The sequence below is a fragment of the Scyliorhinus torazame genome, chromosome 9 (assembly GCF_047496885.1).
Source record: "Scyliorhinus torazame isolate Kashiwa2021f chromosome 9, sScyTor2.1, whole genome shotgun sequence".
In the NCBI taxonomy this organism is placed as follows: Eukaryota; Metazoa; Chordata; class Chondrichthyes; order Carcharhiniformes; family Scyliorhinidae; genus Scyliorhinus; species Scyliorhinus torazame.
The window spans coordinates 266,082,600-266,110,044 of NC_092715.1; the positions used below are offsets into that span (position 1 = coordinate 266,082,600).

At 49.1% G+C, this 27,445-nt stretch overlaps 1 protein-coding gene across 1 annotated transcript in view; it reads right to left on the reverse strand.

Moving 5' to 3' along the window:
• Positions 1 to 4,109: 4,109 nt before the first annotated feature.
• Positions 4,110 to 27,445, reverse strand: part of pgm5 (phosphoglucomutase 5) — a 380,558-nt gene continuing 357,222 nt past the window's right edge. Inside the window, exons 9-11 of the mRNA XM_072517425.1 lie at positions 26,026 to 26,209; positions 19,435 to 19,569; positions 4,110 to 4,955 (exon numbers count right to left, since the gene is read on the reverse strand). Of these exons, the coding sequence (XP_072373526.1) occupies positions 4,866 to 4,955; positions 19,435 to 19,569; positions 26,026 to 26,209 (409 nt within the window). The 3' untranslated portion in view covers positions 4,110 to 4,865. The remainder of the gene's footprint in view (positions 4,956 to 19,434; positions 19,570 to 26,025; positions 26,210 to 27,445) is intronic.

Consider the following 27,445-nt stretch of genomic DNA (forward strand, 5'->3'; position numbering starts at 1 on the left):
CTCGGGGAGGCAGAATGCCAAGTAGTGTTGATACCAAAACGTGATCACCATGAAGTTATTGAATGGCGGAACATAGAACATAGAAAATAGACCACAGAACAGTACTTCGGCCCACGATGTTGTGCCGACAATTTATCCTAATCTAAGATCAACCTAACCTACACCACTTCAATTTTCTGTTCTCCATGTGCCTGTCCAAGCGTCCCTTAAATGTCCCGAATGACTCTGACTCCACCACCTCCACTGGCAGTGCGTTCCACACACTCACCACTCTCTGTGTCAGGAAGCTGGGCGGGATTCTCCCCTACCCGGCGGAGCGGGCAGTACCGGCGCCGAGGAGTGGCGTGAACCACTCTGGCGTCGGACCGCCCGGGATTCCGCACCTTCAGGGGCTAGGCCAGCACCGGCGGGGTTGGCGCCGTGCCAACCGGTGTCGTAGGGCCTCTGCTGGCCAGCACGAGTTGGCACCTGAGCGGGACCGGTCGAAATGGGCGGCCGCTTGGCCCATCACAGGGCGGAAAATTGCCGGGGGGGGGGGGGGGGGGGGGCGGGGGCGCTGCTAGCGGCAGCCGACCGACGCGTCGTGATTCCCGCCCCCGCCAAAACCCCGGGTCCGGAGAATTCGGCAGCCGGCGTCGGGGCGGGATTCACGCCACCCCCGGCGATTCTCCGACCCGGCGGGGGCTCGGAGAATCCCACCCCTTACCTCTGACATCTCCCCTATACCTTCCTCCAATTATCTTAAAATTATGTCCCCTCGTGACAGCCATTTCCTCCCTGGAGAAAAGTCTCTGGCTATCCACTCTATCCATGCCTCTCATCACCTTGTACACCTCTATCAAGTCACCTCTCTGCCTTCTTCTCTCCAGTGAGAAAAGCCCTAGCTCCCTCAACCTTTCTTCATAAGACATGCCCTCCAGTCCAGGCAGCATCCTGGTAAATCTCCTCTGTACCCTCTCCAAAGCATCCACATCCTTTCTATAATGAGGCGACCAGAACTGGACACAATATTCCAAGTGTGGTCTAACCAGGGTTTTATAAAGCTGCAGCAAAACCTCGCGGCTCTTAAACCCAATCCCCCTGTTAATGAAAGCCAACACACCATACGCCTTCTTAACAACCCTATCAACCTGGGTGGTAACTTTGAGGGATCTATGTACGTGGACCCCAAGCTCCCTCTGTTCCTCCACACTTCCAAGAATCCTGCCTTTAACCCTGTATTCAGCATTCAAATTCGACCTTCCAAAATGAATCACTTCGCATTTATCAAGGTTGAACTCCATCTGCCACTTCTCAGCCCAGCTCTGCATCCTGTCAATGTCCTGTTGTAACCTGCAACAGCCCTCAACACTATCTACAACTCCACCAACCTTCGTGTCATCGGCAAACTTACTAACCCACCCTTCCACTTCCTCATCCAAGTCATTTATAAAAACCACAAAAAGCAGAGGACCCAGAACAGATCCCTGCGGGACACCACTGGTCACCGACCTCCAGGTGGAATACTTTCCATCCACTACCACTCGCTGTCTTCTTTTGGCCAGCCAATCCAGTATCCAGTCAGATTTCCCTGTATCCCATGCCCTCTAACATTCTGAATGAGCCTACCATGGGGAACCTTATCAAATGCTAATGGCCCCCTCCTAAGTGCTGTGTTCAAGGTGAGTGTGACTCACTGAGACAGGGCTGGCACCTGGTACTAATAATACTGAAGGCCCAGCACTTTTTAATAAATCAAAATAAAATAAACAAGGAAAAGCCACTTCAAGTAGAACAATTTTATCCTTCGGACAGTGCTTAAAATGGAAACCATGTTGAATCTCATTTGTTTGAAGTGACCTCGCTGTATTTTCACAATCGCCGGCTATATAAACAGCACAGAAAGAGGCAATTCAGCCTGACTGGTATCTGCTAGTGTTACTGTCTCACACTATGTGCAGTTATCTTTCTCAAGTAAATCCCAGGCTAATCTGTTATGGGGGGAACACAAACGTTCCAGACCAAATCTGATGCACCATAAACTCATTAATTCCATTGCACAATCTTACAGAGAAGCTATCACTGTGCAGTCAAGAGGTACTCACATAGATTACACACAGGGCCAGAAATTTCCACCATTCAATCCCTACACACAGCTCGGCGATTCAAAGAGTGAAGGCATCATGCCTTGGTGCTCCGCACGGAGATCACGGTGTCCTGTCAGTGTTTATTGAGAAATTGATTGATTGATTTATTGTCACATGTACCGAAGTACAGTGAAAAGTGTTTTTCTGCGGCCAAGGGAACGTATACAGTACGTACACAGTAGACAAAAAGAATAATATAACAGATAAAAGAAAAGCTGTGGGTGAGAGAGTCCCCATGCTCCGAGCGCCACCCTGGAATCTGATTAAGCACAGACTTCTACCGTCCGTGCATTTTAATGGGTTCTACCCCATACTGCTATGTGTTTCTCTGTGTGAGTATTTTATCTGTGGGTGCAACTTTAAGTATTTTTCCTTCCCCCCCCGCTGGTTCCGAGGACATAGCAACAAGGAGTAGGCCAATCAGCCCCTCGGGCCTATCCCACCATTCAATCAGGTCACGTTTGATCTGCAACCTAACTCCATAATCCGACCTCTGCCTCATATCCTCATAAACAATGGCTGTGTTTGCTGCCAGTGCCGGGCGTGTACAGTTGGGGTATTTTACATCGCTATAAGTCATTGCCAGCAACAGAGCAGGCCGAGGCCAGGAGCAAAGATGCCGCTGCTCAAGTCATCACGGATACGTCCTCAGCGGCTTGGAATTTCTCACTGACTTTGTTTCTTTTTTCTCTATTTGTGGCTGGCTAACTCATAACTGAATTAGTTCATTCCATTGTCAAACTCGTCTCAAACATTTGAATAGCTGCTCCTGATCGGCAGAGCTTCTTTCCATACAGCAAACAGCTGACCCAAGGAAAGGTGAGGTCCACTCACGTTTAAATGTCACGAAAAAGACCTTTCTACAGGATAGCTAATCTCTAAAGTCCAAGAATTCATTGTGAGAAATGACTAACGTAACCCTGTCCTGTGAACAAATAAAAACCGTTTTATTCCTAGAAACGGCGCAGAAACAGTGAACAATATTGGGGCAGCACGGTAGCACAGTGGTTAGCACAATTGCTTCACAGCTCCAGGGTCCCTGGTTCGATTCCCGGCTTAGGTCACTGTCTTTGCGGAGTCTGCACGTTCTCCCGTGAGAGCGTGGGTTTCTTCCGGGTGCTCCGGTTTCCTCCCACAGTCCAAACTTTGCAGGTTAGGTGGATTGGCCGTGCTAAATTGCCTTTAGTGTCCAGAATTAGCCTTAGTGTTGGGTGGGGTTACTGGGTTATGGGGATAAGGTGGTGGTGTGGGCTTGGGTAGGGTGCTCTTTCCAAGAGCCGGTGCAGACTCGATGGGCTGAATGGCCTCCTTCTGCACTGTAAGTTCTATGAATATTTTGGCAGACGGCAGATCTGCGTGGTAACGTCATTGAGACCTGTGCAGAGGGTTTGGCCAGGCTGGGCACAGCAGAATGACCACTGGACTTCAGTGCATGTTCGGACTAGTATACGGCTTACGTTGGCAGGAGACTCTGTGATCCTTAAATTATTCATTTTATTTTAATTTTTTGAAATTTAGCATACCCAATTCCTTTTTCCCCAATTAAGGGGCAATTTAGCCTGGTCAATCCATCAATCTCAGTATTAAAATTAACTGTCGATCTCACATCAATTGCTATTTCCAGAACAAAATTCCAAATTTCGATCAACCATTGGCTCTTTTTTTAAAAATTTTAGAATACCCAATTCATTCTTTTTCCAATTAAGGGGCAATTTAGCGTGGCCAATGCACCTAGGCTGCACAACTTTGGGTTGTGGGGGCGAAACCCACGCAAACACGGGGAGAATGTGCAAACTCCACACGGAGTGTGACCCAGAGCTGGGATCGAACCTGGGACCTCGGCGCTGTGAGGCAGCAGTGCTAACCCTCTGCGCCACCGTGCTGCCCCCCCTTTGGCTCTTTTGACGATCCTGTTTAATGGAGAGCACAATTTACTCAGTGAAAATGTGGCTGAAGGCACAGCTGTAGTAAACTAGTGGCACGTTTGTTAGTAACACAGTTTAATAATATTTGTGGGGTGGGGAAGGGGTAGTTGATGATCTGTTTTATTAAATCATGGGTTTTACAATAAAATAATTCCACACAGCCAATGGACAACCTTTACCATTGAATCTAAAGTATCCCGATTAACAAGAACCCATCTCACATAGTAAATGCTAACTCAAATACACTTCATGCAAGGATAACACAGTGACTCTTTTTAAAATACATCATTGTTGTTAACATCAAGTATATCGACAGTAATAGTCATCTGATAGCACAGAACCTGCGTGTTGCTGAAAAAAAAATACATTTCTGCTGAAGCTTTTCATCTTGTACACATCAAAGCATTCACAAGAGCAACAATGTCAGGGAAATCGATACATCATGCTGAATGAGAAGCGAGTGCTGATTGGTTGGAAACTGATCGGCACTCTCTTCTCATACAGAATCTCTTCTCGTACAGCGCCTATTTGTTAATTTCCCTCACATTGTATTCTTGCCAATGTCCTGATGAGTGCCAGATGAAATGCTTCTACAAAATAATCTTTTTTTTTCAGCAATATATCAATATTGTTAGCAAAAAAGCAAAAATAAAAAGAGAACGGGACAACTTCATAATTTCGCGAGACATTATTTCTCTCTTCCCTTTTATGTGTTGGTGATTGGCTACCAGGCGGCGAACAGCTGATATGAATAACACAAAACAAAAAATAGAATTTCTCTCTTGGCCCCTCGGGAGTTGTCGGCAGGTTGCTCTCAGGTAATGACCGTGGGTCCCCTCCTGCCCGTCCGATCATGAATCTGGGATAGCTTCAGTGCAATGGCGATGAGTGGACCCAGTACCACCTGAGGAAAGAAGACAGAAGGCACAGCTGAATGGGGTCCTTCCCGAAGGTGCACCTCCACCCCTTTATTCATAGGAACAGAACAAGCCTATCAGCCCATCCAGCCTTTCAATTAGATTATGGCTGATCTGCCTCTTAACTCCAGCTTTGATTTCCAGGGCGGGGGGGGGGAAAGAGTTCCGGATTTCCTCTCCCCTTTGTGTGACGAAGCGCTTCCTGACGTCACCCCCGGGGGGTGACATCGCTCTGATTTCAAGGTTCTGCCCCCTTGTTCTGCACTGCCCCCCCATCAATTCTATGAAACAATTTAAACCTCTTGATCCTCTATACGCAAGGGAATACCGTCCCAGCCTATTGCTAACAGTCCTCATAACTGAACCCTCTTAGCCCTGGATTGTTCCGGTGGACGTACCCCCTGTCCTCGGCCATTACCTCTTCCCGTTCACACCAAGAGGGTGCCTCCATTTTGAATACGGATCTGAAAGTAATGGTTTCGGGAGAGATTTGCAGCGGAAGGCGTGGCCACTGCTAGCCGGGCGATGGGGGTGTGGAATCCATGAGAAATTGGAGGGACACAGAGATCTCAGAGGATTGCTGGGGCCGGTGGAAATTACAGAGAGAGGGAGAGGGTAAGGGTGGGGGACAGATTTGCAAACAAGTATTCAAAGTTTAAATCTGATGCTTGTCAGGCTGGGAGACAATGCAGGTCAGTAGGTACAGAGGTGATGGGTGAAAGGGGCTCGGTGTGAGTTAGGACACGGGGTAGCAGAGTTGATTAACTATAAACGGCAATTATTCTTTTTGGGCATTTGGTATGTAAACCTCAACGGGGCTCCTCACAGCTCCAGGATACCAGACTCGATTCCCGGCTTGGGTCACTGTCTGTGCGGAGTCTGCACGCTCTCCCCGTGTCTGTGTGGGTTTCCTCCGGGTGCTCCGGTTTCCTCCCACAAGTCCCGAAGGAGGTGCTGTTAGGTGAATTGGACATTCTGAATTCTCCCTCTGTGTACCCGAACAGGCGCCAGAATTTGGCGACTAGAGGATTTTCACAGTAACTTCATTACAGTGTTAATGTAAGCCTACTTGTGACAATAAAGATTACTGTGAAAAGCCCCTAGTCGCCACATTCCGGCACCTGTTCGGGTACACAGAGGGAGAATTCAGAATGTCCAATTCACCTAACAGCACGTCTTTTGGGACTTGTGGGTGGAAACCGGAGCGCCCGGAGGAAACCCACGCAGACATGGGGAGAACTTGCAGACTCCGCACAGACAGTGACCCAAGCTGGGAATCGGCCAAATTGTGCACAGCAAGCTCCCACAGACATCAGCGTGAAAATGACCAGAAGATCAACTTTTAATGGTTGTTGATTGAGTGACACAACACCAGGCAGATCTCTCCTGCTCTTCTTTGAATAGTGGCTATGAAATGAATGAATGAAAATCGCTTATTGTCACAAGTAGGCTTCAAATTAAGCTATTGTGAAAAGACCCTAGTCGCCACGTTCCGGCGCCTGTTCGGGGAGGCTGGTATGGGAATTGAACCCGTGCTGCTGGCCTTGGTCCGCTTTGCGAGCCAGCTGTTTAGCCAACTGTGCTAAACGATGGTATCTTTTACTGACAGGACCTCGCTTTAACGTCGCATTTGAAAGATGGCATCTCCGACAGTGCAGCCCCCCCCCACATAGGAACGGCAGGGATCATGTGCTCAAGTCTTGGTGTGTGAATATTATCTGTAATCTTCTGACTCAGGGGCGAGCAAGCTGCCCATTGAGATACGGAGGGCTGGGATTCTGCGTCACTTCACGTCGGCGGAATCCTCCCGTTAATCTGCTCTGAATGAGAGTTCTGGCAGCGGTAACGGGTCAGAATGAGAGCGGAGAATCTCGCCCGACTCCAAATGGTTTCCTTAAGACGCTGGGAGGTGCCGATTATTGATGTCAGCAGGCTGCTGAATAACATGGAGCGTGATCGCAAAACTACAGACAAGTTTCAAATTAACAATCGGAAAGTGGGAGTGAAGCTTCCTGTAAATGTTGTTTCACATTTAGTAGCCTGTATGGCAATACCTGTATGGCAAGATCTATCAGAAAGAAGAGTTGTCAATAATAAGTTATATCAGCTGCTGCTCACACTCCCTTCTGAGTTGGAAGGTGTGAGTTCAAACACCGATCCAGAGCACAAAATCTAGGCTGACTCTCGGAGCACAGCACTGATGGAGTGCTGCACTGTCAGTACTGCTGTCTTTCAGATGAGATAGTGAATCAAAGCCCATTAATGTAGGTGTAAAGCACTCCATTTGGAAGCAGAGCCTGCCTCAGTGCCCTGGCCAATATTTATCCCTCCACTAACATCCCTAAAAAACAGATTATTTGGATGTTGCCATATCACTTGTGGGATCCTACTGTTCACATTCTGCTCTTTATTACTCAGATAGTAAGCTCTCATTCCGCTACTTTGTATTATTGTATTACTGTTCTGTATTACTCTGTATTACTCAGATAGTAAGCTGTCATTCTGCTGCTCTGTATTACTGCTCTGTATTACTCAGATAGTAAGCTGTCATTGTGCTGCTCTGTATTACTCTGTATTACTCAGAGAGTAAGTTGTCATTCTGCTGCTCTGTATTACTGCTCTGTATTACTCAGATAGCAAGCTATCATTCTGCTGCTCTGTATTACTGTTCTGTATTACTCTGTATTACTCAGGTAGTAAGCTGTCATTCTGCTGCTCTGTATTACTGCTCTGTGTTACTCTGTATAACTCAGATAGTAAGCTGTCATTCTGCTGCTCTGTATTACTGCTCTGTATTACTCAGATAGCAAGCTATCATTCTGCTGCTCTGTATTACTGTTCTGTATTACTTTGTATTACTCAGGTAGTAAGCTGTCATTCTGCTGCTCTGTATTACTGCTCTGTGTTACTCTGTATAACTCAGATAGTAAGCTCCCATTCTGCTACTCTGTATTACTGTTCTGTATTACTCTGTATTACTCAGGTAGTAAGCTGTCATTCTGCTGCTCTGTATTACTGCTCTGTGTTACTCTGTATAACTCAGATAGTAAGCTGTCATTCTGCTGCTCTGTATTACTGCTCTGTATTACTCAGATAGCAAGCTATCATTCTGCTGCTCTGTATTACTGTTCTGTATTACTTTGTATTACTCAGGTAGTAATCTGTCATTCTGCTGCTCTGTATTACTCAGATAGCAAGCTATCATTCTGCTGCTCTGTATTACTGTTCTGTATTACTCAGTATTACTCAGATAGTAAGCTGTCATTCTGCTGCTCTGTATTACTGCTCTGTATTACTCAGATAGTAATCTGTCATTCTGCTGCTCTGTATTACTGCTCTGTATTACTCAGATAGTAAGCTGTCATTGTGCTGCTCTGTATTACTGCTCTGTATTACTCTGTATTACTCAGATAGTAAGCTATCATTCTGCTGCTCTGCATTACTGCTCTGTGTTACTCAGATAGTAAGCTGTCATTCTGCTGCTCTGTATTACTGCTCTGTGTTACTCAGATAGTAACCTCCCATTCTGCTGCTCTGTATTACTGTTCTGTATTACTCTGTATTACTCAGATAGTAAGCTGTCATTCTTTTTTTAAAAATGTAGAATACCCAATTATTTATTTCCAATTAAGGGGCATTTTAGCTTGGCCACTCCACCTAACCTGCACATCTTTGGGTTGTGGGGGCGAAACCCACGCAGACACGGGAAGAATGTACAAACTCCACTCGGACAGTGACCTGGGGCCGGGATTGAACCTGGGACTTTGGTGCTGTGAGGCAGCAGTGCTAACCCACTACGTCACCGTGCTGCCCGTAAGCTCTCATTCTGCTGCCCTGTATTACTGCTCTGTGTTACTCAGATAGTAAGCTCTCATTCTGCTGCTCTGTATTACTGCTCTGTATTACTCAGATAGTAAGCTCTCATTCTGCTGCTCTGTATTGTTGTATTACTGTTCTCTATTACTGCTCTGTATTACTCAGATAGTAAGCTCTCATTCTGCTGCTCTGTATTACTGCTCTGTATTACTCAGATAGTAATCTGTCATTCTGCTGCTCTGTATTACTCAGATAGTAAGCTCTCATTCTGCTGCTCTGTATTAATGTTCTGTATTACTCTGCATTACTCAGATAGTAAGCTGTCATTCTGCTGCTCTGTATTACTGCTCTGTGTTACTCAGATAGTAAGCTGTCATTCTGCTGCTCTGTATTACTGCTCTGTATTACTCAGATAGTAAGCTGTCATTCTGCAGCTCTGTATTACTGCTCTGTGTTACTCAGATAGTAAGCTCTCATTCTGCTGTTCTGTATTACTGCTCTGTATTACTCAGATAGTAAGCTCTCATTCTGCTGCTCTGTATTACTGTTCTGTATTACTCGGCATTACTCAGATAGTAAGCTGTCATTCTGCTGCTCTGTATTACTGCTCTGTGTTACTCAGATAGTAAGCTGTCATTCTGCTGCTCTGTATTACTGTTCTGTATTACTCAGATAGTAAGCACTCATTCTGCAGCTCTGTATTACTGTTCTGTATTACTCAGACAGTAAGCTGTCATTCTGTTGCTCTGTATTACTGCTCTGTGTTACTCAGATAGTAAGCTGTCATTCTGCTGCCATGTATTACTGCTCTGTGTCACTCAGATAGTAAGGTCCCATTCTGCTGCTCTGTATTACTGTTCTGTATTACTCTGTATTACTCAGATAGTAAGCTGTCATTCTGCTGCCCTGTATTACTGCTCTGTGTTACTCAGATAGTAAGCTGTCATTCTGCTGCTCTGTATTACTGTTCTGTATTACTCAGATAGTAAGCACTCATTCTGCTGCTCTGTATTACTGTTCTGTATTACTCAGACAGTAAGCTGTCATTCTGCTGCTCTGTATTACTGCTCTGTGTTACTCAGATAGTAAGCTGTCATTCTGCTGCTCTGTATTACTGCTCTGTATTACTCAGATAGTAAGCTGTCATTCTGCTGCTCTGTATTACTGCTCTGTGTTACTCAGATAGTCAGCTCCCATTCTGCTGCTCTGTATTACTGTTCTGTATTACTCTGTATTACTCAGATAGTAAGCTCTCATTCTGCTGCTCTGTATTACTGCACTGTGTTACTCTGTATAACTCAGATAGTGAGCTCTCATTCTGCTACTCTGTATTACTGTTCTGTATTACTCTGTATTACTCAGATAGTAAGCTTTCATTCTGCTGCACTGTATTACTGCACTGTGTTACTCAGATAGTAAGCTGTCATTGTGCTGCTCTGTATTACTGTTCTGTATTACTCAGATAGTAAGCTCTCATTCTGCTGCTCTGTATTACTGCTCTGTGTTACTCAGATAGTAAGCTCCCATTCTGCTGCTCTGTATTACTCAGGCAGCAATCATTTCCCGCTGATGGGCTGCGACCTTTAATACTGTCCCCACGAAGACAACACATTTTTACATTTGAGTTTCCACCTTGGGAATATTTTTTCTTTATTCGTTTACGGAATATGGACTTCACTGGCTAGACCAGTATTTATTACCCATCCCCAATTGCCCCTTGCGAAGGTGGTGGCGAGCCGCCTGCTTGAGCTGCTGCAGGCCTTGTAGGTACTCCCAACATGCTGTTAGGGAGGAATTCTGCCCAGGCTGTGTTTGAAATTGTGATAAAATCCAAAAAATCTTAGAAGAAACAGCAGGAGGTCATATTTCTCTTTTACTATTCAATATTATTCCTCGATATATATGAGTGGTGACCTGGTGCAGTTGATTCATAAATTGAAAATGGGTTTACCAGTAAAAAGGAGCACTTATAACAGAGTGCGCAGTCCTCTACCTCTGTAACCCAATCGAAAATCACTGAAAATAGCTAAAACAAACTGTACTGAAACATATAAAAGTTCTGTAGTCAGCTTCTTAGCAATTTAATTTCTTGACTGACATAAAGGCCGGGATTCTCCCTTCTGGGGACTAAGTCCCCACGCCGGCGGGAAAACTGGCGCCAACCACTCCGGCGTCAACAACCCCCGAAAGTGAGGTATTCTCCGCATTTTCCGGGGCGATGTGGACGGCGGAGGGGTTGGCGCCGCTCCAGCGAGTTCGCGCATGCGCGGAACGGCTGCCGTGATCTCGCGCATGTGCAGACCGGCCGGCAAATTTCCGTGCATGCGCGGGGGTTTCTCTTCTCCGCGTTGGGCCCCGGGCAATATGGCGGAACCCTACAGGGGCCCGGCGGGGAAGGAAGAAGTGCCCCCACGGAGCAAGCTCGCCCGCCGATCGGTCAGCCCGATCGCGGGCCAGGCCACCGTGGGGGCGCCCCCTGAGGACCGCTCACGCATACTCACCTGCCAAGTCCCGCCGTGCGCGAGGTGAGTAATTCACGCTGGCAGGACTGGCCAAAAATGGACGGGCGCTCGGCCCATCGGGGCCCGGAGACTCGCCGGGGACTGGTGTGGCGGGAATCCCGCCCCCACCCGAAAAACGGCGCCGGAGAATACGGCAGCCGGCATCGGGGCAGCGGGTGGGCTTCGCACCCCCCCCCCCCCCCCCCCCCCCCCCCAGGGATTCTCCGACCTGGCCGGGGGGGGGGGCGGAGAATCCCGCCCAAAGACTTTTGTAATGTACTTCTTAGTCCCTGTTCACTATGGCAGCGGTTAGCACTGTTGCTTCACCGCTCCAGGGTCCCGGGTTCGATTGCCGGCTTGGGTCACTGTCTGTGCGGAGTCTGCACATCCTCCCCGTGTCTGCGTGGGTTTCCTCCGGGTGCTCCGGTTTCCTCCCACAGTCCAAAGACTGTGATAATAACAAATTCTATGATAGTGATTGAAGGCTATAAAGTCATTTCCATTTTCCTTGTTGTGGGCTTGGCCTAATCCAAAGGAATTGAATCTTGGCCTGGCATAAAACATCACGAAACACAAGGGCGCAAATGGTTACGGCAGTTGTGCTTTAACATTCCCTGATCTTTTAAGGCTGTGTTGGCTGTTTCCCTCTGGATGGTGCTGATGTCACGAACAGAAACTTGTCTAACCCGCTGCTGACATTTGCAAAATAATCACCAAGTTGTGGAAGTAAATTTAGAAACATTCTGGATCGCGAGTCAGCGTCGCCTCCTTGTGGCAGGACAAGTGTATGCGCAGCAATCACTCAGCAACTTAAGGTCACACAACTTCCTCACCCCAAATCACATGCAACTGAAACATTGTGAAAGTATCCTTCGAGTGCTATTCCCGAAGTTCCTCCTTTCCTCCGAATACCTTCCACAGACACCAGGCAGAGTCTGAAACCTTACCCCAGTGGCTTTCCATATGTTCGAGCCCGTACATTGCATGTTAGCTATTTGGCTATGGAAGGCACAAGCTACCAGCAGGTTGGCTGAACGGTAATTAGAGGGAGCATCCTTGGATGACCTCTCCCTCCTCCCCATCCTTAAGAGGGAGTCAAAGGTTAATTGCAAATCATAGAATTTACAGTGCAGAAGGAGGCCATTCGGCCCATCGGGTCTGCACCGGCTCTTGGAAGAGCACCCTACCCAAGGTCAACACCCCCACCCTATCCCCATAACCCAGTAACCCCACCCACCAATAAGGGCAATTTTGGACATTAAGGGCAATTTAGCGTGGCCAATCCACCTAACCTGCACATCTTTGGACTGTGGGAGGAAACCGGAGCACCCGGAGGAAACCCACGCAGACACGGGGAGGATGTGCAGACTCCGCACAGACAGTGACCCAAGCCGGACTCGAACCTGGGACCCTGGAGCTGTGAAGCAATTGTGCTATCCACAAGGCTACCGTGCTGCCCACAAATGTCGTACGGCTGCACCAAATTAACAAGAGCTCGGTTAACAAGAGTTCGGTTAGCTAAAAATCAGTAAATAATAACCTTAAAATCAGATTGTGGCAATTCAGGGGTAATGTTTGAAAGAACTTAAAGGGTAATCAAAACCTGGAACTCTCCCCCACCGGCTCATGGTCTATTCAAAGTTTCAAAATGGAGATTTTTGTCAGGTAAGGAGATTGAGGGCACGATTCTCCGCAAGGATTTTGAAGCGAGTGGGAATTGCTGCGAGCTTCCTGGTGCTTGGCCCAGCGAGGCCGGCAACGTGATTCAACGTCAATCGGCCCACTTAACGAGGCCTCACAGGCTTCACGCTGCAAAGCTCGCCAGCGGATTCGCCAGGCCCGCACTCGCCAGCTCCCCGCTAACAAGGTCGAGCAGCACTTACGCAGCACTTGCTCAGCCCGCCCCACTCAAGGGATGTCCTGTCCCCCCGAGGGTCCCGGGGGGGGGGGGGGGGGGTGGGGGGCGGGGGGGGGGGGGGTGAGTCACAGGGACGACAGTTCGGGTAGCGTGAGCAGGAGGACTGGCCTCCAGTACCACAAGTAGGTCAACCACATGCACCAGGCAGCACGGGTGAGTTGACAACCCCTCCCCCCCCCTCGAAACCCGTCACCCCCCCAATGCAACCAGCCCTCCCCACAAATCGCTGTCTGTACCCCAGCTCACCCTTCATCCCAACCCTCCCTTCACCACCAGCCAGCCCCCCCTCCCCGCCCCTCCACCACCGTGAACCACACGTGTTGCTAACTATGCCGTCTCTGTGTCTCCTCAGGAGAAGCTCTCCCATAATCGCCGGCACAGGGCCAAGACTGGCGAAGGGCTGCTGGACCCAAGAATCCTCACTAACTTCGAGGAACGGCCCTGGAGGTTACGGGAGTGGCTGAGGACAGAGCGGTCACCAATGAAGGAGGGGTTGGGAGGGGTGGGGGTGGGGGTGCACGCCGCAGAGGTGAGGATCCACCACGCTCTGCCCGGCTGGACGGTCGCACGTGAGTTGTTATTGCCATACAGCCTGACCCATCCCTCCCGCTGACCACATGTCCATTCTCCCACAGGTCCTCCAGCCGACGGCACCGGCCCATCCGGGTGGCCCCCTCCCCTGTCTCCCATGAGACCATCAGATGGAGTCAGAAAACCCCCAGGCGATACGACAATCGGAGGTTTGCAGGATACCAAATGCCATCTGGGCCCCAGCCTGATGCTGAGCTTCTGGACCAGGCTTACCCGGAGCAGATGGAGGCTATAGGTAGCGGCCGGGACATCCAGAGGGAGATACCACCATCGCTCCAGCAGATCCACATCCGATTGAAGGAATCCCAAAGGCGATGGGCGCAGGAGATCTCACCGGCAATGCGTGGCACGGTGGCCAACACTGCTAGGGTGGCGACCGCAGTGGAGAGCCTGGTGCGCGACGTTGGCACCATTAGTGAAGGTGTCCAAGGCATCGTACAGTCGGTGGTGGCCAGGGCTGAGGGCCTCAGTAGACTGTCCGACTCAATGGGGGACGTGACCCAGTTCCAGGCTGACCTTGATATCCCACTCTCAGATGGGGATGGCCAAGGCGCTGCGGAGCTTGTCCCAGTCACAGGTGGGCATTGCCGAGCCACTGAGGAGCATGGCCCAATCACTGAGGGGCATCGCTGATGGTGCAGACATTGGGGAACCGCCTGGGCTGGCAGAGCCAGATGATGCAGGGGCTCGGACCAGCTGCCCCTCCGTCCCGAGGGGCCCTGTGGGCACTGACCAGGAGGAGAGGGCGCTGGGTGCCAACTGCTCCGTAGAGTGTGGATGGTGTCCACTCTCCCTCCCTCACCCCCCAAAACCCCCTCACAATGCCACCAAGGGGAAGGGCGTTGTGAGAGGTTTGGGGGTGTGAGGGAGGGAGAGTGGGGTAAATGGCCGGAGGATGGCCGGGCCCCGGGCCGCACATGCGCATGGCTGATGACCTGCAGCGGTTGCACCGTGCAACACTGCGACCCCACATCCCACTCCCTGGCCACCCCCCCCCCCCCCCCCCACCAATCCCCCCAACCCTTGCTGAAGCCCCCCGCCCCGGTCAGTGGCATGGATCCCGGCCGAGTGTGCCGGCGCTGGAGACAGTCCGCAGTCGCCATGCCGGGTTCACAATTTTTGTGAGGACAGGTGTCCCGCACCGTTGGGAACTCAGTACATCGGGGTCGGAGCATGGCAAGTGGGCCGGCCCATGTGGCGCCAATGGCATTGCGACTGCGCATGGCGCCGGTCACAGCGACATCGGTGTGGAGGGGGCGGAGACTCGCAAACCGGCGCCAGCCCCGATTCCGGCGTCGGAGTGGATTCTCTGCCCGATCACCGATTACGACATCGGGCAACGGAGACTCCCGCCCCCTATTTCCATTGCTCAATCTTTTGTGGCTGGGCCCTCAGCCTCCCGGGCCCGAGCTCTGGAATTCCATCCCTAAAACACTCTACCTGTCTACCCCCCTCTCTCCTCCTTTAAGAAACTCCTTAAACCTACCATTTTTTGACCGAGCAGTTCGTCACCAACTCTAAGTTTTGTTTGATAATCCCTCCCGTTAAGAAGCTTAGGATGCTTACGAGGTTAAAGGTGCGGTGCAAGTGCGGTTTGTTGTTAGGTAGACAGCAGGGAGAGGTACGTTCTTGGGCCTGAGCAAGTAAGCGAGCAGGCTTCAGGAACGCTGGATAGGCCTCTGATTTTCCCTTCTCACCTGTGAGGAAATTTCCTTCACCTCACGGCCCAAACTGGTAACTAACCCTGTACGTGCGTCGGAGCCGCAGTTATTGAATTGCCACCAATCATCAGGATTTGCACCCTGCAGTCTGGTGTTTGAGTGCATGAGCTGTTCATAACCTTTTACAATGGAAACTCCAGGCGGAAGCTGGTGAGGATCCTTGTCTGCTCACCTCTCCCTCTTGTGATCTAAATTGTTTGTTACTTAAATCTTTCAATACATTTTCTTCAGTGGCAAAGCAAGCATCTTGGAGTTGTAGAATGACACAGCAGCGAGGAAGGTCATTTGGCCGATTCCATTTCACCTATGCTGGCTATTTGAAAGAGCTATCCAGTTTGTCCCGCTCTCTCTCCCTGTTCTTTTCTCACAGCCCTGCAATTATTCCCTTATTATGAAATGAAATGAAAATCGCTTATTGTCACAATTAGGCTTCAAATTAAGTTACTGTGAAAAGCTCCTAGTCGCCACATTCCGGCGCCTGTTCGGGGAGGCCGGTGCGGGAATTGAATCCGCGCTGCAGGCCTTGGTCTGCTTTACATGTCAGCTATTTAGCCCACTGTGCTAAGCCAGCCCCTGGCTAAGTATTTATCCAATACCCCTTTGAGGTTACCACATCTGCTTGCACCGCCCTTTCAGGCAGCGCATTCCAGCTCACAACAACTCGCTGCGTAAATAACAGCCCGCTCCCCTTGTCTCCTCTGATTCATTTGCTAAATATCTTAAATCCGTGGCCTCTGATTACTGACATCCATGCCACGGGAGCCAGAATTCTGCACGTGATTCCAGTCCCCCAATCCTGGCTTTGGGTTTCAGTATTACTGAGTGTGATTATCGCAAAGCTGGACTGATTGCAGATCGCACAGTGACGGGCCAAACCCGACAGGTCCAGGAATGCAGAGACTAGCTGACCCAGCACCATGCTGGCACAGCAATTATCGTCCCTGAGGGTGAAGCAGAGATCTTGGCCAGGAAGCAAAACTGCTCCTCGCTTACAAATTCCCTGGCACTGAGACCTGAACAGTTGTTGCCCTCCACAAGGATCATTCTTGGGAGCTGTGATTATTTTATTGCCCCTTTCTTTGAGGGGAAAGCCCTTGGTGAGTAGGCTGGGCTGGGGTGGGGCTGGGGAGGGGGGGTAATGTTGGTGGTGCTTTGCTGTTATCTTAACCCACATCCCAGGACGGCTGCCTCACGGCGCCGAGGACCCGGGTTCGATCCCGGCCACGGGCCACCATCCGTGTGGAGTTTGCACGTTCTCCCCGTGTTTGCGTGGGTCTCGTCCCCACAACCCAAAGATGTGAAGGTTAGGTGGATTGGCCACGCTAAATTGCCACTTAATAGGAAAAAATGAATTGGGTACTCTACATTTAAAAAAAAAAATCTTAGGGGCTGGAGGAGGTTACCGAGGTAGGGAGGGTGGTAGGGGCTGGAGGAGGTTACAGAGATAGGGAGAGTGTAGGGGCTGGAGGAGGTTACAGAGATAGGGAGGGGTGTAGGGGCTGGAGGAGGTTACCGAGGTAGGGAGGGTGGTAGTGGCTGGAGGAGGTTACAGAGATAGTGAGGGTGGTAGGGGCTGGAGGAGGTTACAGAGATAGGGAGGGGTGTAGGGGCTGGAGGAGGTTACAGAGATAGGGAGAGGGTGTAGGAGCTGGAGGAGGTTACAGAGATAGGGAGGGGTGTAGGGGCTGGAGGAGGTTACAGAGATAGGGAGGGTGGTAGGGGCTGGAGGAGGTTACAGAGATAGGGAGGGGTGTAGTTGCTGGAGGAGGTTACAGAGATAGGGAGAGGGTGTAGGGACTGGAGGAGGTTACAGGGATAGGGAGGGGTGTAGGTGCGGGAGGAGGTTACAGAGATAAGGATGATGTAGGGGCTGGAGGAGGTTACAGAGATAGGGAGGGGGTGTAGGGGCTTGAGGAGGTTACAGAGATAGGGAGGATTGTAGGGGCTGGAGGAGGTTACAGAGATAGGGAGGGGTGTAGGGGCTGGAGGAGGTTACAGAGATAGGGAAGGGGTGTAGGGGCTGGAGGAGGTTACCGAGGTAGGGAGGGGTGTAGGGGCTGCAGGAGGTTACAGAGATAGGGAGGGTGGTAGGGGTTGGAGGAGGTTACAGAGATAGGGAGGGGCGTAGGGGCTGGAGGAGATTACAGAGATAGGGAAGGGGTGTAGGGGCTGGAGGAGGTTACCGAGGTAGGGAGGGGTGTAGGGGCTGGAGGAGGTTACAGAGATAGGGAGAGGGTGTAGCGGCTGGAGGAGGTTACAGAGATAGGGAGAGGGTGTAGGGTCTGGAGGAGGTTACAGAGATAGGGAGGGGTGTAGGGGCTGGAGGAGGTTACAGAGATAGGGAGGGTGGTGGGGGCTGGAGGAGGTTACAGAGATAGGGAGGGTGCAGGGCCTGGAGGAGGTTACATAGTTAGGGAGGGTGGTGGGGGCTGGAGGAGGTTACAGAGATAGGGAGGGTGGTAGGGGCTGGAGGAGGTTACAGAGATAGGGAGGGTGGTGGGGGCTGGAGGAGGTTACAGAGATAGGGAGGGTGTAGGGCCTGGAGGAGGTTACATAGTTAGGGAGGGTGGTGGGGGCTGGAGGAGATTACAGAGATAGGGGTGGGCTGTAGGGGCTGGAGGAGGTTACAGAGATAGGGAAGATGGTAGGGACTCGAGGAGGTTACTGTGATAGGGAGGGTGGTGGGGCTGGAGGAGGTTACAGAGATAGGGAGGGGCTGGAGGAGGTTACAGAGATAGGGAGGGGCTGCAGGGGCTAGATGAGGTTACAGAAATAGGGAGGGTGGCAGGGACTGGAGGAGGTTATAGAGATAGGGAGGGTGGTTGGGGCTGGAGGAGGTTACAGAGATAGGGAGGGTTGTCGGGGGCTAGAGGGGGTACACCCCCTCCCTATCTCTGTAACCTCCTCCAGCCCCTACAACCCTCCCTTGTGCTTTAACCTCCTCCAGCTCTACATCCCCTAAGATATGCATAGACATACATAGAAAATAGAAGCAGGAGGAGGGCAAGCTGCCTTTCCAGCTTGCTCTGTCTTTCATTATGATCATGGCTGTTCATCAGATACAATACCCTGATATCTGCCTTCCCCTAACTCTGGCCTCTTGCACAACTTTTGTGTGCGATAATTGCAAGTTATACTTATAAAAGGTTTGGCAAAAAGCAGCATTAAATAAAAATTGGTGGGAAATGCTGATGGATGTGCTTTGGTCCATTCGCCGTCGTCCCTTCACTGTCACTGGGTCAAAATCCTGGAACTGCCTCCCTAACAGCACTGTGGGTGTACCTACACCTCATTGACTGTAGCGGTTCAAGAAGGCAGCTCACCCCCACCTTCTGAAGGGGCAATTAGGGATGGACAATAAATGCTGGGTCCAGTCTGTGACACCCACATCCCATGAAAGGATCAGAAACAAAATGCAGTGCGGATCTGATCCTTCGAAAAGTGGATTGACGACGTGGATTTAAAAAAAAAAAAAAATTAGAGTACCCTATTCATTTTTGCCAATTAAGGGGCAATTTAGCGTGGCCAGTCCACCTAGCCTGCAGATATTTTGGGTTGTGGGGGCGAAACCCACGCAGACACGGGGAGAACGTGCAAACTCCACACGGACAGTGACCCGGAGCCGGGATCGAACCTGGGACCTCGGTGCCGTGAGGCTGCAGTGCTAACCACTGCGCTGGATTGATGACCATTAACATGAAGATCCACCCCTCCCCCCCCCCCCCCCCCCAACCTTGTGGCTGGCGAACCGGGGTGTCCTGCCTGCTATCTTGGGCTGAGCGTCTATTTCTGACTGATTACGCTTTTGTGAAGCACCTCGGGGCGGTTTCAGTTCTACGTACAACGTGAATGTTGGATTGAATAATGTGCCAGTCGGTGTCGTGTGCAGAACAACATGTGCCTTGGTTGCCTGGGTTACCTGTGCATCCCTGTCGATCCTGCTTGTGTCCCGCTCGTAACTCTCCGCGTAGATCCTGATGGTAGATCCCAGACTCCCCGTCCCGCTCAGTCTAAATATGAGTCTAGAATCATCCGTGAATATCAACCTCAGGCCCTGTAGGGAGAGAAGACTTCAGTCATCACAAGGCACTTTGTACTGGAGAAGTATGGCTCCTGTTGGCTCTGCCATTTAATGGAGGCAAATTCATCTAAGTGGCTCCCGATCTAATGTTTCAACAGGAGGCGATTACAGTGAATGTCTTGACCCATTGGCTGGAATTCTAGTGACGCTGCCTGCCAGCTAAGATTAGACAAGTCCATTCTCAATCAAGAGCTCACCAACCCTAACACTGAGTGGAGATTGCCATCCGCGCATGGTTCATCTACCTCACAGTAGATGTGGTAGATCTACCCCACACCGTCCTGGTGATTGTATTACCCCAAACCCAAGATCGTGGTGTAACGGAATAAATCTGGCATCGGGTTGCCAACCCTCCCGGATTGTCCTGGAGTCTTGATGAATTGAAGATTAACCTCCTTGGTGGGGGCAGCAACATTGAGGAGAAAAATGATAAGGGCAGGTTCTTTGAAGAATGTTGTTTATCCAACCTAGAAAAATATTGGAGTTGGGGGGAAATCTGTTTGATTGGTAGTCAAGAGACAATTAATCTCATGGTGAGTCGATTTGTTTTCCAATTGACTGTGGAAGACTGCCCACCATTGGATGAGGTGAGAGGTCATGTGATGAAACCTCCTGGAATATGCCCAACTGGAGTTGGTAACCTGAATCGGGCATTGGATTCGCCGCTGTAGGCACCAAGGGGTGATATTTCTAACTTGCCAATGAGGCCTCATGTTGGCATACTGGATCGATTGCCTGGTCCAGAAACCCCTTGATTTCCATTTACCCCTCAACTAACCTCACCAAAATAGATGACCTCGCCTTTTTCACATTGCTGTTTGTAGGAGCTGGCTGTGCGTAAATTGGCACATCACCATGAAAAACAATGTCACTAATCTGCCAGAAGGAATATCATACATGGGAGGAATGTAGCTGAGAGGGTACAGCTATCTGTATGCTCAGGGTACGAGTGCGCAAGAGTTTTCATTCTGGTATGGACATTTACGAAAGAACTACATTTCTTTAGTGCCTTTCACAACTTCAGAACGTTCCTGAGCACTTTGCAGCCAATGTAGTTATTTTTGAAGATGAATTGCTGTTGTAATTCAGGAGTGAGTGTAGCTAATTGTTTCATCGCTAGCTTCCACAAACAGCAATGTGGTAATGACCAGGCGACCTGTTCTAGTGATGTTGGGAGAGAGATGAATACTGGCCAGGACATTAAGGTGAAGTCTCCCTGCTCCCTTCAGTATAACCAGAAGACAGCACCTCCAACAGTTCAGCACTCCTTGAGTACTGCACTGGGAAGGTCAGCCCAGGTTTTGTGTTCAAGACTCTGCAGTGGGACTTGAACCCACAATGTTCTGATTCAGGGTGAGAGTGCAACCCGCTGAGTAATAGCTGGCAGCCAAATGGAACGTGCTTAAGAACCAAAGATATACCAGAGCTGTAATTAGTGAATGCCGGTATATTTTTACTGAATATTGAAAATACCCTGCAGCCTTCTTTAAATATACAGACGTCTACATTTGGCACATTACTAAATTCAGAATGAAAAATTAATTAAATCAAATTCTTCAAATGTTCGCTTGAGGGTACAACGAGAAAATGAAATAATTCTGAAGGAGGATGTGTTTATAAAGTTTGTTAAAAAAAAAGTCAAACTATATTTATAAATCTTTATGTGCATTGTGTGGGAACAGTATCTGTTCTCATCAAGGTCAGAGTTGGATAATGCAATCTCCAGGTCTGGTTTTGATTGCCTGAGGAGCTTGGGAGGGAATCTCCACAAAGTGGAGTGAGCCAGGTGGCCATTGCTGCCCGTCAATGTTAAAAATGCCTGTACGACAGGAACTCACTCCCCTTTCTGAATGCAGGGTGCGTTAGTACAGGTGGGGCAGGGTAAAACCTCAGAAACCAACAGTCAAGAGAGGAAGCAAGAGTAACAGGAGCAAGGCGGCAGCTTGTGGCAGGCAAGGAGAGGAGAAATTTGGGGGAAGGGAAGTTACTCCATCTACAAGTGTGCCCACTGCTATTCAATGTGTAACACTCTCATCTCTGAGTCAGAAGGTGGTGGGTTCAAATCCCGCTCCAAGCACTCCCCCAAATCTAGGCTTATGCTCTGATCCAGTCCTGTGCTGTCTTTCAGGTGCTAACCTAAGGCCCCCATCTGCCCTCTCAGGAGTGCCTAAAGTTTTGAGGCTATTTTGAAGTTCAGCAGGGATCCCTCTTTATCCCCACCAGTGTTGTGGTCAATACCCCTTAACCAAGATTAAAACAGAGGGTCTGGTTGTTTATCACGTTGCGTTTTGTGGCTTTCTCCCACAAGTCCCGAAAGACGTGCTGTTAGGTAATTTGGACATTCTAAATTCTCCCTCCATGCACCCGAACAGGCGCCGGAATGTGGCGACTAGGGGCTTTTCACAGTAAATTCATTGCAGTGTTAATGTAAGCCTACTTGTGACAATAAAGATTATCATAAAATCCCCAGCACCATTCCAGTAAAATGAATTCTCGAACAAACGCACCATCCCAACCTTCTTTACATACGGTGCAAACTCAGGTACACTTATCAATTGAAATGTAAATATTTGACAAAGGATATAGGGGAAGTAGATTTTGATGTTGGACATCAGAGACTAAATCCACAAACTCGAATCAGAGAGAATGTAATTAGACACTAACTTCATTTCCTGTTTCTTTTGCTGCACAGGGATGCTTTAAAATGATGCAAAAAATTACAATAAATCCAGGAATTGTGGCATAATTATTGTTGAAACCGGAGCGAGGATCACAATTTGCCTGCCATTCTATATTGGTTGCTTGGAATTCAAACAAACATTAATCCTTTCTTTTCTGGTTTGAGAATAACATTATGGGATGTTATCTCTGACAGCTAGCACTCGTCAATTCTAATTCGGGACACAGGAACAGGAAGATTTCACAAACGAAGGTGGCATTTCCTGGAATTTATAAGCTAAAGGGGTGATTTGTTTGAAATGTTCAAGATATTAATTGTCATAATATCCACGCATGTATATAATGAGATGCAGACAGGCAGTGATTGACACACAGGATGACCAGTAAGCACACAGCAAAGTGCAGCCAATCACCAGACAGGACACCACCACTATAAAGCCAGAGGGCACTAGGTTTCCCGCTCTCTCGGGACCCAGCCGCTGAGACAGTCAGAGTCCACGAGCTAGCACAGTGCAAACACCATGCGGTAGCTAATAAGTCTGGTCAGGCTACTACAAGGTCTCCAGTCAGTTCAGTATAGTGTCGACCCACAGTTAAATATGTTCTATCGTTCAATAAAACCGTGTTGGATCTTCTACAGTGTTAGAGGTCTGTTTCTCGCATCGCTGCATCAAGTGCAGTCCACACCGAACCGACCTGCCCAATGCATCATTAATGGGAACTGACAGCGCAGCTAGAGCAAGACCATTATCACCTCATCCAAAACCTGGTACCCCTAAAAGCACAGCATTCATAGAATCATAGAATTTACAGTGCAGAAGGAAGCCATTCGGCCCATCGAGTCTGCACCGGCCCTTGGAAAGAGCATCCTACCCATGCCCACACCTCCACCCTCTCCCCACACTTCCACCCTATCCCCGTAACCCCACCTAATGTTTTTTGGACACTAAGGGGGCAATTTAGCCAGTCCACCTAACCTGATATTTGGACTATGGGAGGAAACCGGAGCACCCGGAGGAAACCCACGCAGACACGGGGAGAACGTGCGGACTCCGCACAGACAGTGACCCAAGCCGGGAATCGAGCCTGGGACCCTGGAGCTGTGAAGCAGCTGTGCTAACCACTGTGCTACCGTGCTGTCCATGGGATCCACGGGATACCGAGATTTCCTGCTCAAACATTTCAATGGGGGACTGGAAGCTGCAAATGCCAGACTCACAGGCATGGCGCTCCCCGTTCCGTCACAATTGACACCTTAAAGCTACTCTTGGCTTCAACGTGTTACTTATCAACCAGTTGTGAACTGCTCGATATTTTTACAGTTCCAATTGTGGAGGAAGCTGCTTTTCTGAGCATTCGTGCAGTCAAGTCTGGCAGCATTGAGACAAATGTCTTTATTCATTCGCTGTGGCTCAGCTTTCCTGCTTCTCTGTCAGAAGATTGTGGGTTTGAGACTCGCTTCAGAGACTTGAGCAGAACTATCTCAGCTGAACTTGCAAATGTCGCACTGAGGGATTGCTGCACTGTCGGAGGTGTTCTCCATCACATGGGGTGTGACCGCCCTCTCAGATGGACCAAAAAGCATCGCCGTGTTTCGGTACATAGAACATATAACATTACAGCGCAGTACAGGCCCTTCGGCCCTCGATGTTGCGCTGACCTGTGAAACCACTCTAAAGCCCATCTACACTATTCCCTTATCATCTATATGTCTATCCAATGACCATTTGAATGCCCTTAGTGTTGGCGAGTCCACTACTGTTGCAGGCAGGGCATTCCACGCCCTTACTACTCTCTGAGTAAAGAACCTACCTCTGACATCTGTCCTATATTTATCACCCCTCAATTTAAAGCTATGTCCCCTCGTGCTAGACATCACCATCCGAGGAAAAAGGCTCTCACTGTCCACCCTATCCAATCCTCTGATCATCTTGTATGCCTCAATTAAGTCACCTCTTAACCTTCTTCTCTCTAACGAAAACAGCCTCAAGTCCCTCAGCCTTTCCTCATAAGATCTTCCCTCCATACCAGGCAACATTCTGGTAAATCTCCTCTGCACCCTTTCCAATGCTTCCACATCCTTCCTATAATGCGGCGACCAGAATTGCATGCAATACTCCAAATGCGGCCGCACCAGAGTTTTGTACAGCTGCAACAGGACCTCATGGCTGTCCCCACCCTTTGTCTTCTTCCAGCTAGCCAATTTCTGATCCAAACTGCTAAATCACCCTGAATCCCATGCTTCCGTATTTTCTGCAGTAGCCTACCGTGGTGAACCTTATCAAACACTTTACTGAAATCCATATACACCACATCAACTGCTTTACCTTCATCTACCTGTTTGGTCACCTTCTCAAAGAACTCAATCAGGTTTGTGAGGCATGACCTACCCTTCACAAAACCGTGTTGGCTATCTCTAATCAAATTATTCCTTTCCAGATGATTATACATCCCATCTCTTATAAACCTTTCCAGGATTTTGCCCACAACAGAAGTAAGGCTCACTGGTCTATAGTTACCGGGGTTGTCTCTACTTCCTTTCTTGAACAAGGGGACAACATTTGCTATCCTCCAGTCTTCTCGCACTATTCCTGTAGACAAAGGTGACTTAAAGATCAAAGCCAAGGTAGTACAATGGTTATCATGTTTGCCACAGAGGTGCAAAGTCCCGGGTTCAAGACCAGGCAGAAACATTATCAAAATGTCCTTATTTCATAATTCTAAAATGGGTACATGAGTAGCGCAATCTGTGTGTACCTGCACGTAAATTATTGAAGGTGACAGGCCAGGTTAAGAGAACAGCTAATTAAACATACAGCATCCTAGGCTTTATTAATAGAGGCACAGACTACAAGAGCAAGGATGTTCTGTTAAACCCATGTTTAGCCTCAACTGAAGAGTTAGGTCCAGTTCTGGGTATCACCCTGAAGGAAAGCTGTGAAGGCATTAGAGGGAGCGCATAAAATATTCACAAACTTGTTTCCCGGGATGAGGAACTTCAGTTGCGACGATAGATTGGAGAAGTTGAAACTGTTTACCTTGGCGAAGGAAAGGTTGAGAGGAGATTTGATTGAGGTGTAAAAAACCACGAGGGGTCTGGACAGAGTCGAGAGGGAGACAGGGTTACCATCGGTGGAAGGATCGAGAAAGAGAGGGCACAGATTTAAGGGAATTGGCAATGGAGACTTGAGGGAAAGGTTTTTCACAAAGCGAGTGATCAGGATCTGGAACGCACTGCCTGAGAGTGAGGCCAACCGAAGCAGTCTGGAGGCAATGGGTTTATTATCTGAAAAGAATGAATTTGCAAGGGTGATGGGGAGAAGGTGTGCAGTGACACAAGGTAAACTGTTCACTCAGAAAGCTGCCACAGACATGATGGGTTGAATGGCCTCTTCTGTGTGTGTAATAATTCTGTGATTCTCTAAGAAGATCCCACAAATAAGAGGAAGGAGGTTCTCCCTGGTGGCGTGAACCAATCCCTCAACCAACAGAGCTGAAAACAGATCATCTGGTCATCATCACATTGCTAATTGTGGAATCTTGCTGTGCGCAAATTGGCTGCTGAGTTTTGTACATCGCTACGATGACCAAACTTATTGGCTGTGAAGAAGGTTGGTATGCCCTGAGGTTGTGAAAGACGTGATGGAAATGCAAGTCTTTCTCTGGAAGGGTTAACACAAAAAGACACTCCTTTTCCACAGTCGACTAGCCCCCTGATGAGAGTTTGTACAGAACAGTTTCACCTCTCACCTGGTTCCTGGTCACGATGCCATCCACGGGATCTGTGTATTCAAAGTTTTCGGATTTTTCCACTGTGTAGTTGTGATTGCCGACAGCGAACTGTTGGTTTATGAATGATCGCTCGGTGATGACAGCTTCAAGGTCCCTCATTAAGTAGAAGGCTGTTCGCGAGTCTATATCCTCATAATCAAATCTACTCATCAACAGAAAGAGGGTTTTCTGGTAAGTGGATGAGGGAAAAGACAATTGGACAAATATAAAACATTGGTGATTCCGAGGGCTTCATTTTTGGAAGGTTGATGTCATTGACAAGAGTGGTGTTTATCTGTGGCTGCCCCTTGAGAAGATTCAGGTGGACCTTCTTGAAATATTACAAGATTGTTTCCACTGGTCGAAGAATTGAAAACATAAGGGGATGATCATTTAGGACAGTGGTGAAGATAAATGTCTTTACTCAAAGGGTCCCAGGGACTTGCAAATGCTTCATCTTTGAAAAACATTAAAGACTGGGATAGACAGTTCCTCAGGGAATCGAGGGACATGGGGAGTGGGCGAGAAAGTGGAACTGCAGCCTAAGATCAGCCATGGTCATGTTGCAAGGCAGAGCAGGCTTGATGGGCTGAATGATCCACTCCTGCTCCTGCAATACTACTGGAGACTTGTCCTCTAGAACCTCCAGCGCCCTTAGCCAAGCGGTTCCACGACAGCTACAACACTGGCATCTCCCCAGCAATGTGGAAAATTGCCCATGTAGGACAAATCCAACCCAGCCAATTACCGCTCTATCAGTCTACTCTCTATCATCAGCAAAGTGATGGAAGGAGTCATCAACAATGCTATCAAGCGGCATTTACTCAGCAATAACCTGCTCACAGATGCTCAGTTTGTGTTCTGCCAGGGTCACTCAGCTCCTGACCTCATTACAGCCTTGGTTCAAACATGGACACAAGAGCTGAACTCCAGAGGGGAGGTGAGAGTGACTGCCCTTGACATCAAGGCAGCATTTGACCGAGTGTGTCATCAAGGAACCCGAGCGAAACTGGAGTCAATGGGAATCAGGGGGAAAACTCTCCGCTGGTTGGAGTCATACCCGGCACAATGGAAGATGGTTGTGGTGGTTGGAGGTCAATCATCTCAGCTCCAGGGCATCACTGCAGGAGTTCCTCAGGGTAGTGTCCTCGGCCCAACCATCTTCAGCTGTTTCATCAATGGCCTGCCTTCCATCATAACGTCAGAAGTGGGGATGTTCACTGATGACTGCACAATGTTCAGCACCATTCGCGACTCCTCAGATAATGAAGTAGTCCATGTCCAAATGCAGCAAGAACTGGACAATATCCAGGCTCGGGCTGACAAGTGGCAAGTTACATTTGCACCACACAAGTGCCAGGCAATGACTATCTCCAATAAGAGAGAGAATCTAACCATC